The 16,746-nt window shown below is 42.0% G+C and overlaps 1 protein-coding gene across 1 annotated transcript; it reads left to right on the top strand.

Annotated features, from left to right (window-relative positions):
- The first annotated feature begins 1,182 nt into the window (after nt 1-1,182).
- Nucleotides 1,183-16,488, top strand: LOC129187333 (uncharacterized). Its single transcript, XM_054786448.1, has 19 exons — nt 1,183-1,370; nt 7,755-7,813; nt 7,888-7,961; nt 9,115-9,333; nt 9,409-9,477; nt 9,555-9,648; nt 9,875-9,974; nt 10,107-10,341; nt 10,916-11,090; nt 11,617-11,707; nt 11,794-11,856; nt 12,635-12,846; nt 13,105-13,236; nt 14,981-15,168; nt 15,259-15,407; nt 15,497-15,742; nt 15,825-15,987; nt 16,070-16,153; nt 16,230-16,488. Exons 1-18 carry the CDS (start codon nt 1,183-1,185, stop codon nt 16,151-16,153), a joined length of 2,541 nt encoding a protein of 846 aa, XP_054642423.1. The 3' UTR covers nt 16,230-16,488.
- Nucleotides 16,489-16,746: the final 258 nt, after the last annotated feature.

Here is a 16,746-nt window from a genome sequence, read left to right as displayed (position 1 = left end):
TATCAAATATGAATTGAGTTGATGCAAAGTGGAGGGACATCATTGGCTTTAAATCGAGGAGCGAGGTACAAAGCGCGACTCATTTGCGGCCTGCGGCGCATTGTAGAAATAACATTAAGCAAAACAAACAAAAAACCCCAGCATTCGTTCATTTTCTTTGCCGCTTAATCCTCCAAAATGGGAAAACTGCAGCCTAAAAAGGCAATTTAATTTATGTTTTAAGACGGGGAACAATCACTTTTTCACACAGGACCATGTGCTTCAGGTTTGGATTCTTTTTCTCCCTTAATAATAAAAAGTTTCACTTAAAAAACTGCATTTGGTGTTTAGTTGTGTTGTCTCTGACTCATATTTACATTTGTTTAATGATCTGAAACATTTAAGTGTGACAAACATGCAAAAAAAGAAAAAATCAGGAAGAGGGAAAGGCTGGTCATCTGTCCAATGAATTAATTGATTTTTGGGTTACTAGCTTAGCCTTGTGACTGTCACGTACATATGGGCTGCGTTAGCTGCCGTTTGACTGATGATCACACCGTGAGCCTCGATAACGTAGCATACACTCCGTCACGTTCGCTCTTTAAATGCCATATTAAAGCCTTTTAAAGTGCTACCCCGCAAGATAGTGTTAGCTTAGTGTTAGCAGTTCCAGGAACTTCCACACGGTAGACATGTTTTTTTTCCAAGACATCAGTTATGGCACCGCACGCATGGATCGCTGCGAGACGCAATAGTACTAGCCACAGGTGATCGGCTTTTGCGATCAGCGTTGAAAGGCATTTATCGACATATGCTGATCACGTGATTTGTCATGGAAATCAGCCGATACTGATCGGAGGCCGATCGATCGGAGCATCCCTACTTTAAATATATATTTTATATATAATGCTTTTGTTTAGCCTTTTTACAAATCTATAAAAAGTTGCATTCTTTGATTTTTCAATATGCAGCCCTCCGTGGAAAAAGTTTGGACACACCTGATTTAACACACTGACGTAAATAATTGATGGGTTTTCGTCAACTCAAGAGTTATTTTCCGACATTTTGTCTTCTATCACGTGGACCAATGGGCAAAATCTGGAAAAAACAAGGACACACAGAACCTGAGGTTCCATTAAATGTCTAAATTGCTGGCAACACAAATGAGCAGCAAGATGAATTGTATCTTTCCCACAGTCAAGCATGGCGTTGGTAGTGTGCACGAGTGCTGCCGTCATTGTGGAGCTGCGGTTCACCCAGGGGAAGGACGAATTTCAACATGTGTCGAGACATTCTAAGGAGGAACTGAGCATCATGGAGGAGTGGAAGAGGATTCCAGTAACAACCCGTATAGCTTTGGCCCATTCCATGCCCAAGAGGATTAAGGGCAAGTACTCGATAACAATGGTGCTCGCACAAAATATTCTCACCAGGGACACAATTTCCATGTTTCCATGTTGGACATGTTTCTGCTTCACAGTGTCACAGTCCATGTTGGAATTCATCTTTCCGTCAGTGAACCACAGTTCCCCAGTGCTGGCAGCACTTGTACACACTACCAACACCATGCTTGACTGTAGGCAAGACACATTTACAGTATCTTGCGCCTCACTTGCGTTGCCAGCTCTTTAAACAGTAACGGCTGCGTGTTGGCTCATTTTCAGTGGATAGTAAATCTATACAAGTTTTACACGGACTACTTTCATGACGTAGCGTAAAGAAGGACAAAGACAGTTTCACATTATGACGGTGACGACAAAAGAAGATGGACTTGGAGTGACGGGCAGACAGAAACAGGTTCAGGCAGGACTCAAAGGAACGTTCTTGTAATAAAGTCTGCGGTGGCAGGAATCCAAAGAGCAAGCATGAAGAACAACAGCCTGCATGACGGCAGAGCATAGTTAACACACTGGAGGATAATAACACGGGAGGACATCGCTGTGACGTCAAAGCAGAAGAACCCAACCGGGACTGGACACCACAGTCACGCCAAAGACACGATCTGATGAGGGACAGTTTGGCAGCCCAACACAATGTTAATTCATGTTCATATTGATATCGCTTATTCATAATTCAACAATGACGATTATAAAAGTACAATTAAGCAATTCTTGCTTGGTCACATTCCATAAAGTTACTTTGAAACTCTGCCGCATTCTTCTTTGATGTCTTCCGGCCTCCAGTTTTCCTCTTCGAGCACATGCTCATGAGCCACGACGCTGCTCTCACACAATTTCAGCTGGCTACGATACCGCTAATACGAATACTGTACACTCCTACTGTATTCTACCCAAAGGACAGATCCAAAGATGGAATAATGCAAGAATACGCCAGCGTCGCTGTGTATAATGTTGTCACTCATTGCGCTAACACGATCAACATTTCACGGGGTTGGTCAGGGGTGTCAAGTATACAATAATACTGGAGTGTAGGTTGCTGTTCAACATTGCATCCCCCAAAAATGACCCCTGCAACCCCAAATGGCTCTGATGTTTTTCTTTTGGGACAAAAAAGGAAGTGTGTGTATGTGAGTGAAAGGCCAGCACCTAATCAAGTCGGGTTCTACCAAGAAGAGATGTTTCAATGGCATGACTGTGTGCTTTAACTTAGTAGTGCTGGGGGAGCAGCTGCGCTTACAGTGACGTTAGGGGATTTTTATTTATTTTCTTGCACTTTTGCATGAACTGTTTGAAACATCTACCTAATATTTGTCCATGTTCGTCTACATAACCAGAAAACATGCTTCGAAAGTCGTGCAAAACTTGGAGACCACCGTCGTGCATGACAAGGTCTTGCATCGCAACCTACTGGAGCTTAGTTCAGCAGGCATGAAAGAAGAACTGCTCTCTCTTCGTCTTTTTTCCCCCGTGGCTTTAAAGAATGGTAAGAATAAGAACAAACAATTTCAAGAGGGTCCCTTTGTTGCCTACCCCTCAAAGCTGTGATGAAGCCTGTTTTTCTTTACATTGACTTGATAGTTCAGCATATCCTGGTTGATTTTTGCATGTTTAATTAATTCAAAGTTGAGGAATAACAAAGCGGCAGCCGCATCCTTATATTTTTCTGCATGTGGAATGTAGAAATACTGTAAATGTATCTGGAATAAGATCGGACACCCCTGCTGGAGGCCAGTGATGAATCACTTCCTCATATCCACCCAAACAAAGCCAGTTATTTCTTATCATAATGACTTGCTTCTGAAGTTCATCTCCCAACATCAAGAAATAAATAAGCGTGTGGCCAAGGTCATGATGCTCCTGGTGAATTCTTAGGGACCTCAACGAGGATGCTGGACATCTCAGTTATGCGAGGGATCCTCTAGTTTGGCCCACCATCTAGCTAACTTGACGTTTTACTGTCATTTTTCAGAGCGTGTTGTAAATAATTGCCTTCTGATGACGTTGTCAGTCAAATGTCAGCGGAATGTTTCGGGGGTGAAACTAGTTTGGGAACTTCAAGTACACCAAACGTGCGTCAGAAGACCTTATAGGCAGCTCGTCAGAAGAGACTTCATTGTTACTGAGGAGCCGCCAGAAGGTCAGTCAGCATCTCCGCACCGCTTCTGCCCGTGAGTTCACGTCCACGTCTTACCTTTTGTGTGAATTAACGCAACATGTGGATGATCTTAACCTCCGCCAATGATGTTATGTTGTCATCGGTGTCTTTTGTCTGTTTGTCTGCAGGCTTTTATGATAGGAAATATTTGTCTAAGGATGTTCCCATTTTTAATTTCAAGTGTCATTTCACTCAATAGTAAACCTCTGGGGTCTTTTCCACTGCTGCTTACTTTCCCATGAGAAGCTAACATTTGTGGCGGTACAGTTATTTATTCATTTAGACGTAATGCTTTAACACATTGTGCCTAAAATCGGACTTTTTGCAGTGAAAATGTGTATCAAACCCGTCGTATAACTCGGAATGCAAATATAGAATGTATAATTCCAAATGTACAAATGTACCAAACAACAAATTAACGATGTCAGAGAAATCCTAATTGTTTAAAACGGGTGACTAATTAAAAAACTAAATTGTCGCCAAATTATATACATTTTGGATACATGTTGGACACGGTTAAATGGTATTTATACGAAACCCTTAAGATTCTGTCTGAAAGGGTACCTTTGAACGATTATGATCCTAGATGGTAGTGGTGACGTCACTGGTTTGAGCCTTGGTGGAGGTTTGCTTCAACGCTTTCTCTCATGAACTATTTGAATCATACATCATATCAGCCTTTTGACGTGATCATGTGTATAGAGTCATATCAGTGAGTGCTTTCATTCATTCAAGTCCTAGAAAAAGGCTGTGTACATGTGATTCATTTTATTTTATTTTCGGCGTCGCAGAATTTGATTTGTAACTTGACTTTGACTCCACCATCTGCCCGGCAACCCAGACCTTTCACCACCTTAGCACCATAAACCCAGCCGTACAAATAAGATCATATAATAAGGTCATCAATAAGATGTATGCACTGTCGTCGTTACTTGTGCTCCATGCTGCAGCTGACAGAAACCCGTTGGTCCTCTGTGCCTCGTTCCCCTTTATTCTTGCACACCGGGGCTACTGACAATAAATTCTTTATTCTGTATTTTATTTTTGTTTTAGTCTTACGGCCAACTGAGATGGAACCTCCGTGTGCACAGTACGGCACAATGAGGCACTACCGCTGTCATCTGGTATTTAGGTGGTCAGTACAGATTGCCCATTGGTGTTTATTGTTAATAAAGTATTTACTTTATTTCGTTTTACCTCACTGGTGTGGCTGCTGGAGTGCAAAAAGTTCCAGGTACACTATGTTCCAAATACACCAGTGCCCTCAAGCATCTAGTTCAAGGGCAATACTGCAAATTTTGGAATCGACCCCATGCCAAGTAAATACAGGGCCAGTGCTGTGGATACCGACACTGATTTCGATACTTTTTGCTTGAAATGTTTCAAGATCATTCAATAATTTTGCAATTTTTGCCTTTCATTTGTTGATCGTGATTATAATGACAATAAAACACAGGACAGATCATTTGTGAACAATTGAAGAGTATATAAATACAACAATATAAGGCAATGATGACAAAGATTCCCTGTTGTTATTTAATAGTAGTCACTATTAGTCAATAGTGCAAAAACAAGTAAACAACTTGGCTCTCATTCACATTTTTGGGCCTTTTTGACCCCAAAGTCCTTCTGTGTCTAAGATTGTATTCCCTGATTTTGCAAACAAATATGTCTTCAAATATGTCTGTGAAAATAAACATACATGAGAATAGAAAAATATTGATGACACCACGAAACTGGTACTCCCATCGGTATTGATACTATCGAGATTAGGATCAATCCACCCGCCCCAATAGAGAATCTTGGGCCTGTTCTGGATTTTTGTCCAAACACATGCTGTCCCATGGCTCAGTGAAAATATCTTTAGGAGACATAGATAGAGGAACTTGTCCTTCAGGACCATCAAGACATCTTCCAAGTGTCTCTGCTCTGTCCAAGTCTTTCGAGCTCAGTGGCATTCCACAAAGTAGATTTCAAGATGATCGCATTCTTTTTTTTGACGCACGTCAGCCTCAAGCGCTTTCTTCTCTGTAATTACTGCTGCCTTCACTCTTTATTGGAATTCATGTTGACTTTAAAGACAATTCAAACATTGTCCAGCTGCTGCTTGACGCCAAGAGAGTGGAGAGAACAGAAGACTCCTGGTGGTCCACAAAGTGTCTTGTCCAAGACCTTGTTTTATGCTCACCTTGAAAAAGAACCCGAAGTTTCGTGAGCGGTCCTCCTTGATGCTGCTGAGATGTCAGACATGATAGATGCCAGCTGTCACATGGTGGCTGGCTGCTCCTCGGCTGGCCTCGCTCCATCACAGCAAATATTTTGGATTTTTTTTTAATGCAGTTAAATGTCAAACACGCCTGGAATATTGGCAGGTAAAACCCGTTCAGTGCAGCCCGACGTCATGAGTATGCGTCGGTGTGAGCTGGATCTGACACCACAAGCATTAAGAAGGTCTCGTAGACTTCAGCTTTGTCTAAAGTGGACTACTTCCATCAGTACGCTTCAGTAAGTATACCGTGTCTAAACCCGTTACTATCGTTGGACACGTGCAATCTTTGTCTTCTTCTATCCTTACGTAAAGCATTCCACTACTGAGGGTGGGAAGTGTCCATCAGTGCACACTCAGCATTGTGAGTGCAGCATCCATTATAGACAGTGCAGTGGAATACTTCCATCAGTACACTTCAATAAGTACACTCCGGACACGTAACGGATGCTAGCAGGTGCAGCTGTGCGGCAACCTCGCGCGCTGGACATCAAGTTGACCGGCTGGGGTTTTGGCTCGATGGTTAGCGCTCTCGACTCTGGCTAAGCCAGGCGGGTTACATACACTTTCCACTTCGTCCCTCAGTGTGGTGCCGTCCCAAATCCATTACTGTCGTTATGCACTTACTGGAAATGATGATCGCAGTCTTTACCCCAGGGGTGTCCAAACTTTTTCCAGCGAGGGCCACATACTGAAAAATGGAAGCATGCAGAGGCCACTTTGGTACTTTGTGAACCAACACATGCAGATGTGCTAAGAAGCTGTATGCAGCTCAAGAAAAAACTGCCTTTCACCTTTGTAATACAGGTGGTAAGCTGCTAAAAATGACGTTTCTTCCATAACAATGCGAGTTTATTCTTGTAAAATTGCAACTTTTCTTCTTCATACGATTATGACTTTTGTTCTTAATATTTTGACTTTATTCTCGTAAAAATGGTTGTTTTTCTTCATTTCTGCTGTTATTTTTAATTTGCCAACTATTCCATTTCAGCTTTCCTGCAAATTTTGTTCTCGTAATTACAACTTTATATCTTTTAAAACAATAATGTATTTTTTTTCTTTATTTCAACGTTGTTACTAACATTATATTTTTCCTCACTTCACAAGTTTATTCTCATAGAATTTTAACTTTTTTCTCATTAGAAAATTGTTCTGTTAATCGTATGACATAACTCTGGTCACATTTCTGCTATTGATTGTTTTTGGATAATTTTCCAAATATTTCAACTTTCGTCTCCTAATATTTTGACTTTATTCCCATGTTACAGATTTTCCCCCAACCCAAGTTTCCAAAAATTACAACTTTACTCATTGTTTTTGACTTTTAAAAAAAAATCTTGAATATTTCAACTTCATGCTCCTAAAATGCCATTTTTCCTCATACTATTACTTTATTCTTGTGAAATGATGGCTTTTTTTACCTCGCTAGATTCCAACTCTTCTCTTAATATTTTGACTTTTGATTGATTTTCCCATTTTTGCAGCTGTTGTTTTTTTAAAAAAATGTCCTTATTAAATTACATTTTTAGACTGTGCTACGGGCCGATAAAATCACAGCCGCGGGCTGCAAATGGCCCCCGGGCCGCACTTTGCACACCCCTGCTTTACCCGCGTCTTCTTGTTCTCTCCTTTTTAATGGTGAATTGCAACCATGAGCGACGGAGCATTATCACCCATATCTGGATCGCCCCACAAAATATCTGCCAGCTTTGTTTCGCCACGTCCAATTTTACAAGAATTAAAAACCAAAATTATTGTTGCTTTTTCTCGTTTCCTTACTATTCCCCCCCAGTTTTGATATTTCTTTGATATGTCATCATTGACGCACTATTTCTACTCCATTGCTGACATCGTTACGGCTAAGGAGCTCATCAAGGAGGAGAAACTCCCAGCTCTAACACAGCGACCCAAAAGTTGTGATCCAGAACTCAAACATGTCCCATGTGTCCTCCAGTTCTCTGTCCAGCATGATCCGCCTCCTGGTCGTCATAGCTGCGCTCAGCCAGCTGCCAGGTATGACGATCTGTCACTTCCTGAATGTTGCTACTGATGGTGGCTACAGTACTGATGGCTAACTGTGTGTACAGGTTCAGCAGCTGAGATGCACAACATCAGCACGTGTCCCTTCAAATTCTTTGGCGAGAGTCAGAGCACTTTATACGTGAGTAGGGCCACATCGATGTGCATGAAAGACGCTGACACCAATCCACCGTACCTCAATATATGCTCAGCTCTCTGAACAAAACATCCACATCTTAGCTTCATGTTATAGTTGACAGAGCAGATTAGCGTAATAGCTCATAGCAAATCTCATTAATAATGAATTCACTTTAGTTTAACAATATGCTGAGGGCCAATAAAAATTGAGCTGCAGGCCAGAAAGGGCCGCACTTTGGAGATCCCAGTGTTCGGGGCTCGTATGGGAAGTTGAAGACGAAAACTAAATGATTCGAGACAGAGACACCCTTAAGTCCATTTCTCACTTTCATTCCCAGACTGATTTTTAAAATTTCCTTCACAAAAACATAAGTATGACACACTTTTGAACAAAACACACACAATATGAAGAAAGCAAGAACAGAATAACTTTGTGTATTAATAGAAAATAAAACAGTAACACATTTTGTATACGCCAAGGAAGAAGATGTGTTTTTCTTTCAATTAAAAACAAACAAAAACAAAGTGGACATTTGCTGCGTATTAACTCCATACGAGGGTGTCCCTAAAGTCTGGACACATGTGATATACATACATTATACAAAAAGTTACATGTAATGAATAATTAAGAATGAAATAATAATTCATTATAAATTACTATGACGTATTATTATTATTCAAATTCTATAATTTTGAAAATATAAAAAATAACAAATAATAAATATATTATATAATAATATAATTCAAATATATTAAAATTAATACATTAAATATGAATATTCATATATTTAATTTTGAATATATTTAATATAAATATCTAAATATGTATGATATAAATATATATGATATTTATGATATGATTTATGTATATTAATTTCTGTTTTTCAATAATTGTATAATATGTGCATTTTTGCAGACGTGTCCAGACGTTCTGGAGCCTCCGTGTCATCGGCATATTAATGTCAATATGGCTGATAGAAAACTAAATTCAACACAGCAAGACCTTGCCGAAAAGAACAAATATCTTTCACCTCACACTCACATGATATTGTGCGCAAAAGTCAACCGTCCCTGACAGCGACGTCCCTGAATTTGTATTGGATGTCATTTGACGGTGTACCTGATGAAGTGGCCAGTGAGTGTCTTCTCATTGACAGACGGACATCAGCAACGGTGTGATAGACCTTTGTTTTGATGGCAGCATGGGAGATAAATGCATCAGCATCGTGAACGGCACGTCGACGTCGCTGAGCGTAGAGGTCAGTCAAGACCTGGCTGACACCAACTCACCATTTCACCAAGCCAAGCCGGAACTCACGGATACGTCGCCTTGCAAAATAGTCATTCTCCTGCAGGACGGCAATGGCAACACAACCGTGAGTGCCCCCGCCCCCGCCGCATCACAAAAAACATGTTGGAAAGCTTGTTTTTGAAAAACCTTCCGTCCGCAGATGAATGTCACTCTGCGTACGTTTGGTAGAGAAGCGATGGTTTTGTTTGAAACCCATGGACGAATGCTCGTGAGTGACAACGCTCTGACCGTGTTTGCGTGTGTGTTTATGTGTATGCATGTGATGCAATCTTTGTTGCTCGGCAGAATTCCAGCGCTCACATTGACGGCATGGTGCTGAGGGAATGGGTGTCCTATGAGTCTGACACCTTTGGCGACGTGAGCGGCTGCACACATGAAGGTAAGCGGGACCAACTTGTGGTCTGTTGGGTCGGTGGACTTGTTGTTGACATGGCAACAATGGAGGACATCTTTTTTTACTGTTTTTTGGTCCTTTTCCATTCCCATCACTCCACCCTTTAGGTACCCTACAACTGTACTGTACTTTGTTTCCCCAAAAGCAGTGTGCCACAACGTGGTGCCCTTCACTAGGTTTGCCACTGGACTGCTTGTTGTGTGTTTTTCAGGCACTCCATACCTACCTGACATGTCAACCTGTGATGACGCAGCCACCCTGGTCACATGTAGCGCAGCCTCTGTCCTTAACGTCTCTCCTAACAATGACAGGTAGCGAAGTCTCGCTTTGTTCAATAATTAATGCTGTCATCACTTCAATTCAGCTTTGTGGTCATTAAAACTTCGGTCATCCACTGGTACTGATGCTGAATGTTCACCCCCTCGTGCTCCTTCCTTTGACAGCTGCATAAAAGACGCAATCTGCACTGTGTCCGCCTCCACCATCATTGATCACCACGGCGACACCACCTCAGTGGAGGACCACTGTGCCTACACTTTGTTTTCAGACAGTGGCGTCCAGGTGTCGGGCGTTTTTAGGGAACGCCGTCGAATGGATGTGATGTTTTTGGACGGTGTCATCATCCATTTAGATGACGCAGATGTCGACATCTACCTGGGACAAAGCGGCAAGGTTAAAGTAAGTTCCCCTCAGTGAAGTTCCACGACTGAGGCTGGCTGACTTCCAATTTGTTCTGTGAACTTGCAGCATTTCCCGAAGCGGGTGTGTTTAATGGTGTTTGTGTGTTTTGGGCTTTGGCTCATTTGGATTATTTATTGTTTGCCCCTGTCGATCACTGTAAAAAAAACAACAAAAAATGTCAGTAGAAATTGAAAAAATATAGTAAATTAGCATAATGTACGGGAGAAAAGCTGAAATGTTCATACTCGTAACAAATGATGACACAAAGATTTGTACTTTAAATATACACATAAATAAAATGTTTGCCTGTTTGCAAAAACTACATAAAGTGGAAATTATGTAATATTAAATATCTGAAATCCAGGTCAGAAGTGCTTATTTTTCCACTAAAAAAGACATTTTTGTCTCATCAGGCAATTTGATCTAAAAACAATTTGCTTATCTTAAGTCATTTGTATACCGAAATAGATCATTTGGCTTTTAATGAAGTTATATATCACAGCCTTTAGTGTGCATACATTATCAGTGAAGCAATAACGTTACTTCATGTGTGACTACTGCTGTGATGCAGGCCAACCACACTAAGTTGAACCTCACCGCTACACCCGAGGAGCATTACGGAGTGATGTTGTCCAAGGATGAAACTGGCGTGACCGCCAACGTGTCTCTGTCCGCCAACTACACAGTGGTCTTCTTTGATGGATACACGGTTCAGATCCACACGCCCAGGGCCATGACCACCACAGGTTGTTTTCCCCTCCTAGATGTGTATATATAATATATATGTATTAGTTTTATATACATATATATTTAGATATTGTTTTTGTATATTATATGTATAGACATTATAACCTGTATAATACAACTAAGGAAACAAACAAACTGTAAAACACAGTCTTTGATTGACCCTACCTCTGGATCAGAAAGGTGTTGCAGCCATACTGCCATCAAGTGGCCTCTTATAGGTATTGCTGGAATTAAGAAGGGTGCAAAATGGCATAATGGATGAGCATATGTCATTGATATTGGAATAACTGTATTACTCTTATTTTACTGAGCAGCCAGAACCTTCCCTATCTCACAATAACATCCACTCGTGATTTTATGGTTGTCGACACACTTTCTCTTTTTGCCATTACTGCTACCATTTTGTGGTGCATTCCATAAGAGCAAAACCCAAAATAATTTTCCACTTTGGAGGTTCCACTGTGTTATTGTTCATGCCTTCCTGTTTGTCTCATTGACTTTTTTTATGATCCCAAACTTGTCCAGGAGTTTACAGGATGGAAAACCTGCATGGGTTGTGTGCCAATGCCACTGTGCCTTTAACAGACAAGAAGGACAGTGTTCACAGCTCACCCGGGTAAGACCTCATCACCTCACAAACCATCCCGCATCAGCGCTGTGTGTCCAACAAATGACGCCGATGCTCTTTTTCGTCCCCCCTAGCTGTGAGGCACAGTACAGCGAGCCGGTTGACGAGTCCATCAACTGCACCATGGTGACTGAACAGTGAGCAGCTACTCTTCATCACACAGGACGTGACATCACACCTTTCCCGTGTTCTCATTCGAGGACATTGTTGTTAGCTTTCAGCGCTCACAACATTCGAAACACTCACAGTTGTTTGTCCTTGTCATTTAACCACATGCTGTGTCCCTAAAATGTTGACTGCCTTGTTTAGGGTTAAAATTAGAGACACCGTCTTAAACTAAGAAGGTAATTTTTGTGGAAGCTGCGCGTGAATGCTGAACAGCTAAAGTCGAACTGAAAAGCTGTTAGGAAAATGTGGAATTATGGGAAAAGCGGGTATATTTGGCATGTGGAAATGTCTTAGCTGGACTGGTTTGGATGGGTTGAGAAATGTGGATCATTTCAATGGGAATTTTTGGAACCAGGAAAACCAAGACTATGAACCAAGACTATGAATGAGCTGAACATTTTGATGCTGGAATGGTTTGGAATCGGTTGAGAAAGGTGGAAGTAATTGAACATCAAAACATGACGTGATCATAAACAGAGGAACGTAGGTGCAGAATAACATACGTGCGGATACTCTTCGGTATCCGCACACCAATTTTTATACAGAAATTCAGAGATCTTCTTTGGTTTAACAGGCTTACACATGATATATCTCCCCGTGCACACCACAACAATGAACAATGAACTTGATACATCACCACCTAGTGGGTGTGAGCAGTACAGTGATGACAAAGCGAATAATGCTTGTTGAACGTTGTAGGCGTACCTAATGTTTTGGCTCACTGCTCCTCCGTCCTTCCCACTGCAGATGTGAGATGTTGCACAGCGCCAGCTTCAATGCCTGCCATGAGTACATCAACCCCGAGCCGTACATCACCGCCTGCAACAACACGCTGTGCCACTACCCCAACACGGATGGGCTCCGGTGCCAGTTTCTGGGGGCCTACGACAAAGCCTGCCGCATGGTGATGCACTACGAGGGGGAACACATGAATGACTGGAGGGAGGAAGCGTACTGCCGTGAGTTGCACAACACCATCACCTGCTCTCTTGTCATGTTAACACAACTGATCGTTTATCACCTACCACTTGGGTTGAAGTCATCATCTTATCATCTAGATCTTGAGATGTATACACGCAAACCAGCAGTTAAGGCCAAACGACTTTTCCCCTAAACGAGTCAGGGCTTTTCTTCCTGTCACTCACACATACCAGCGACACATAGCGTCTTGAAGGTTCTTATCAAGTTATGACCATTCTTTTTCCTTTGTGTTGCAGCTCACAATCACACCTTCTGCAATCACACATACTGTGTTGATCACGAGTTCTGTGCCAGCGGCATCAATGGTCAAATCAACTGCTTCTGTCGGGCCAAGTTTGCTGCCGAATACAAAGAAAACGGCACTTTAGGTAAGAGTTGTTGGTGGGACGCCGACCACTAAGGAGAGCACGCATCCTCCTTGTCTGGAGCGCTTTTAACATGTACGCCATTCTTTAATACTTCCTGTTTCTTTTAAGTCAATGAAACTCACTCATCAGCTTGGCATCCCTGAAACACGCAGACATGAAGCTGGCCATGTGAGCCTGTGGTGGCATCACAAAAAATCAAATCAAATCACCAAGTCACAGAAAAAACAAACCATACTCGTGAAGTAATTCCTCGTGAATTCGCTTTAATAATATGTTCGATACTTCAGTCATATGGGGTAATGTTTGTCTGAAACGTTTGTCTGTTGAAACATTGACCGATCGCAAACGGAGCCATGTGTGAATTGTGGATAAAGTTTGATTATGTAATGATTTTAAAATACCATTTTCACATATTTTATATGATTTTGTCCTCTGTTTGTTGTATATGAGCTTGGCCATATTGTAAATCACCCTGCTACCTCAATAAAATTCAGGGTTTAAAATAAATAAATAAATTACTTCAATCAATTATTAAATTATTAATATATATTTTTTTAATTGTGTTTGAAAGTATAATTTTTTTTAATTGAATAGTTAATTATCTTGTATTTTTTATGCTATGATATGAAATACACTAATTTTTAAAATTTACCAGACAGATTTGCAAAGTATCGGTACTGGATCGGTATCGCCAATGCCAGCCTGAATTTTATTCAGAATCAGTTTGGAAACTAAATCAGTGGTACCGCACATCAGGACTATCAAACTTAAAAAGGAGAGAAGAAGAAGAAGCAGGGTAAATATTGCGATCGTAATTTTGGGTAAGTACGCAACAACCTTAATGGATTTGACACAGTACTACACTGTCAAAATGGTACACTGATGGAAGTATAGTGGTGCCTTGTTTAGCGTCATTAACTCACTCCAGAAGGTCCGACTCAAACCAAAACGGACTCTAACCAAGGTAAGATTTCCCAAAGAAAATAATGTAAATCCAATTTACCGTTCACTTTTATAAAATGAACAACATAGAACAGAATTACAAACAACATAGAACATGTTTAAGCAAAGTTGATAAATGATGCCAGTGACCCTTCAACTCTGCGAGATAGGGCCATTTGTGCATATAAGTCCACAAAAAATGGTCAGAGCACTTGGAAAAAAAAATACAGGGCAAGTTTCCAACAGGTTCTAGAAAATATCAGGGAGTGATACAAAAAATGTAGGATTGTGGGAATCACAAGGTCTGCACTCTCTGAGTGCTTCTCCAGTATTCTTAAAAAGTCACAAGAAAAAAATTCTAAAAGTTGTCTCATTGTAAGATAATTTGGGCTTCTTTCAAGTACGGCTGTTTTTGCAGTGTAGCAGCTTTTTTAGACTTCATCGCACTCAATAAATGAATGCACGGACAGGAGTCATCAACGCAGAGGGATACTTGATTCCGGATGCCTTACATGTATGTGCCTTACAGGCTGCCGTAGTAAAGTGTGAGCTAAGTATCACAAGACTTTGTCTTGGGCGCGTGATCCAAGATGGCTGTGTAAACAAACCAGGCACAACTACAACAGTATGTTACGTGCGCCATATTGCACGCTAACCAGGCGGGCAAACGCAAACTAAGGCATTATTTTAGCATACATTTTGGATGTTGACCTAACTGAGGCGGACGTTAACCGAGGTACCACAGTATTCCATGTGAGACACAGCCCTAGATCTCACTATTGACGTGTGTCCTGATGTTCAGGTGATCAGACAATCTGCGAGGACAACACTGCGAAAATCATTTTGCCCAACTGTATCCTGGAGGAGAAGGGCTTCGACTACCACGACCTGCACCTCAACGACGACACATGCAGAGGTCATAACGACATGTACCACATGGTGACCTTCTCCTTCAATAGTAGCAGAAACGCCTGTGGAGCTGTGATGACGGTGGGCGTCTCCTTTGACAGCTGCTGTGGAGTCCATGTCCATGTGAGATGTCACACAGTAACACTGTTTGCATGTCCATAACATCTGCAGGCCAATGAAACCATCGTCCTGTACAAGAACACCATCAGAGGACAGAACACCACCGACCTTGTCTCTCATTTTGATGAGTTCCACATGGACTTTTCCTGCTTCCAGAACCAGCCGGACCACCAGAGCGTGACCTTCAAAATCAAAGATAAGTGAGTTGAGTGTGCAAGTCGAATCCTGAATCCGCAGCTTTGGAATGCAGCCGGAGTCTTCAGTACTAAAGTTTGTGTGCATTCTGCAGCTCTGTCATGCAACGCCTCATTTCTGACTCTTGGGATTACACGCTGATCATGAGGGCCTACTTGGATGCTGATCACGAGCGCCTTGTGCAGCATCACACTGAAATCCAGCTGAACCAGACTGTCTACATAGCATTGGCAACAGAAGGTCTGGATGACAACACGGTTTCCTTGGTGACTGACCACTGCTGGGCCAGCAACACTTCGTCGGAAAACGGGCCTCTGAGACACAACCTGATTACTGACGGGTGAGAGACGCATCATGTCACCAAACAGTAGAAGCAGACTGCAGTGGAGTGGAGAAGATTTGCAGCGGTTTTCCTGTTGCAGCTGTGCCAGCCCTGATGATGACACCGTCAAGGTGGGGGTCAACGGAATAGGAGTGGCCAACTTCTTCTCATTCAACATGTTCCACTTCGCCGGTGACAACCGTGAGCTCTACCTGCACTGTGACATCCACCTGTGTCTGAAGCAGAACCAGATCTGTGCCCCGGTACACTTTCTTCCCAAATACATCCTCCTCAATGAAGAACACGTTCATGACCAATGTGACCTTGCCTTAAATTTTGTCTTAGAATTGCGGGGTTCCTTCCAAGAGAAGGCGACGCAGGTATGTTGCTGAAAGCCCCACCATCATCAGCATGTCCTGGACCAATTAGGTAAGACACGCCTCTGTTGCTGACACGTGACCAATGAGGTCCGATCGCCTGATAATTGTTCAGCTTGTCTTCTCAGGTTGTTTGCATGGTGACTTGGACTGACATGGTGTGGACCTTCTAAATGTTTCCAGATTTTGTCCTGATGAAGAACCTTTATGTTTTGAATGTGTTTGAGAAGATGAGCTCAGGGTTGTAATGAAGCCATATGCTAGTAAGTAGAAGAGTGAAAAGCAGACACTCATCCAGTTTTAACTGGAACCTTTTGGACCAGCGAAGAGTTGATACAAAAAGTAGATCAAAAGTATGAGTTGGAATGTCTGGTAAAACCATGTTTATATATTATGAGCGTCTTGCAGGGTTGGAGTTAGCATCTTTAACATCTGAGGACTTTTCACAGCAAAAATATTCCTCTGATGCGTGAGGGCACCTCCTGTGCGCGCACCCCTTATAACATGACATGTTGATGTGCTTCTATAACCACAACTTGGGGAACCACGTTGGGGAAAGCCAACCGAGATCAGCTGAATGTTGTTTCAGTCAGTCGGCTGTGTCTCAGCTTGCGCACCTCCATACTTACACTGAGGCTGTGTCTC

This window comes from Dunckerocampus dactyliophorus, chromosome 9 (genome assembly GCF_027744805.1).
Source record: "Dunckerocampus dactyliophorus isolate RoL2022-P2 chromosome 9, RoL_Ddac_1.1, whole genome shotgun sequence".
Classification (NCBI taxonomy): domain Eukaryota; kingdom Metazoa; phylum Chordata; class Actinopteri; order Syngnathiformes; family Syngnathidae; genus Dunckerocampus; species Dunckerocampus dactyliophorus.
The sequence above is the reverse complement of the archived record's forward strand: the minus strand, read 5'-3'. Positions and strand labels throughout refer to the sequence as shown.

Excerpts from the sequence above, each read along its gene's own strand:
- LOC129187333 (XM_054786448.1), top strand. The coding sequence starts at position 1,183 with ATGGCGTTGGTAGTGTGCACGAGTGCTGCCGTCATTGTGGAGCTGCGG. Across the intron at positions 9,478-9,554 it reads AAACCCATGGACGAATGCTC|AATTCCAGCGCTCACATTGA; the intron begins GTGAGTGACAAC and ends GTTGCTCGGCAG. Across the intron at positions 15,988-16,069 it reads AGAACCAGATCTGTGCCCCG|AATTGCGGGGTTCCTTCCAA; the intron begins GTACACTTTCTT and ends ATTTTGTCTTAG.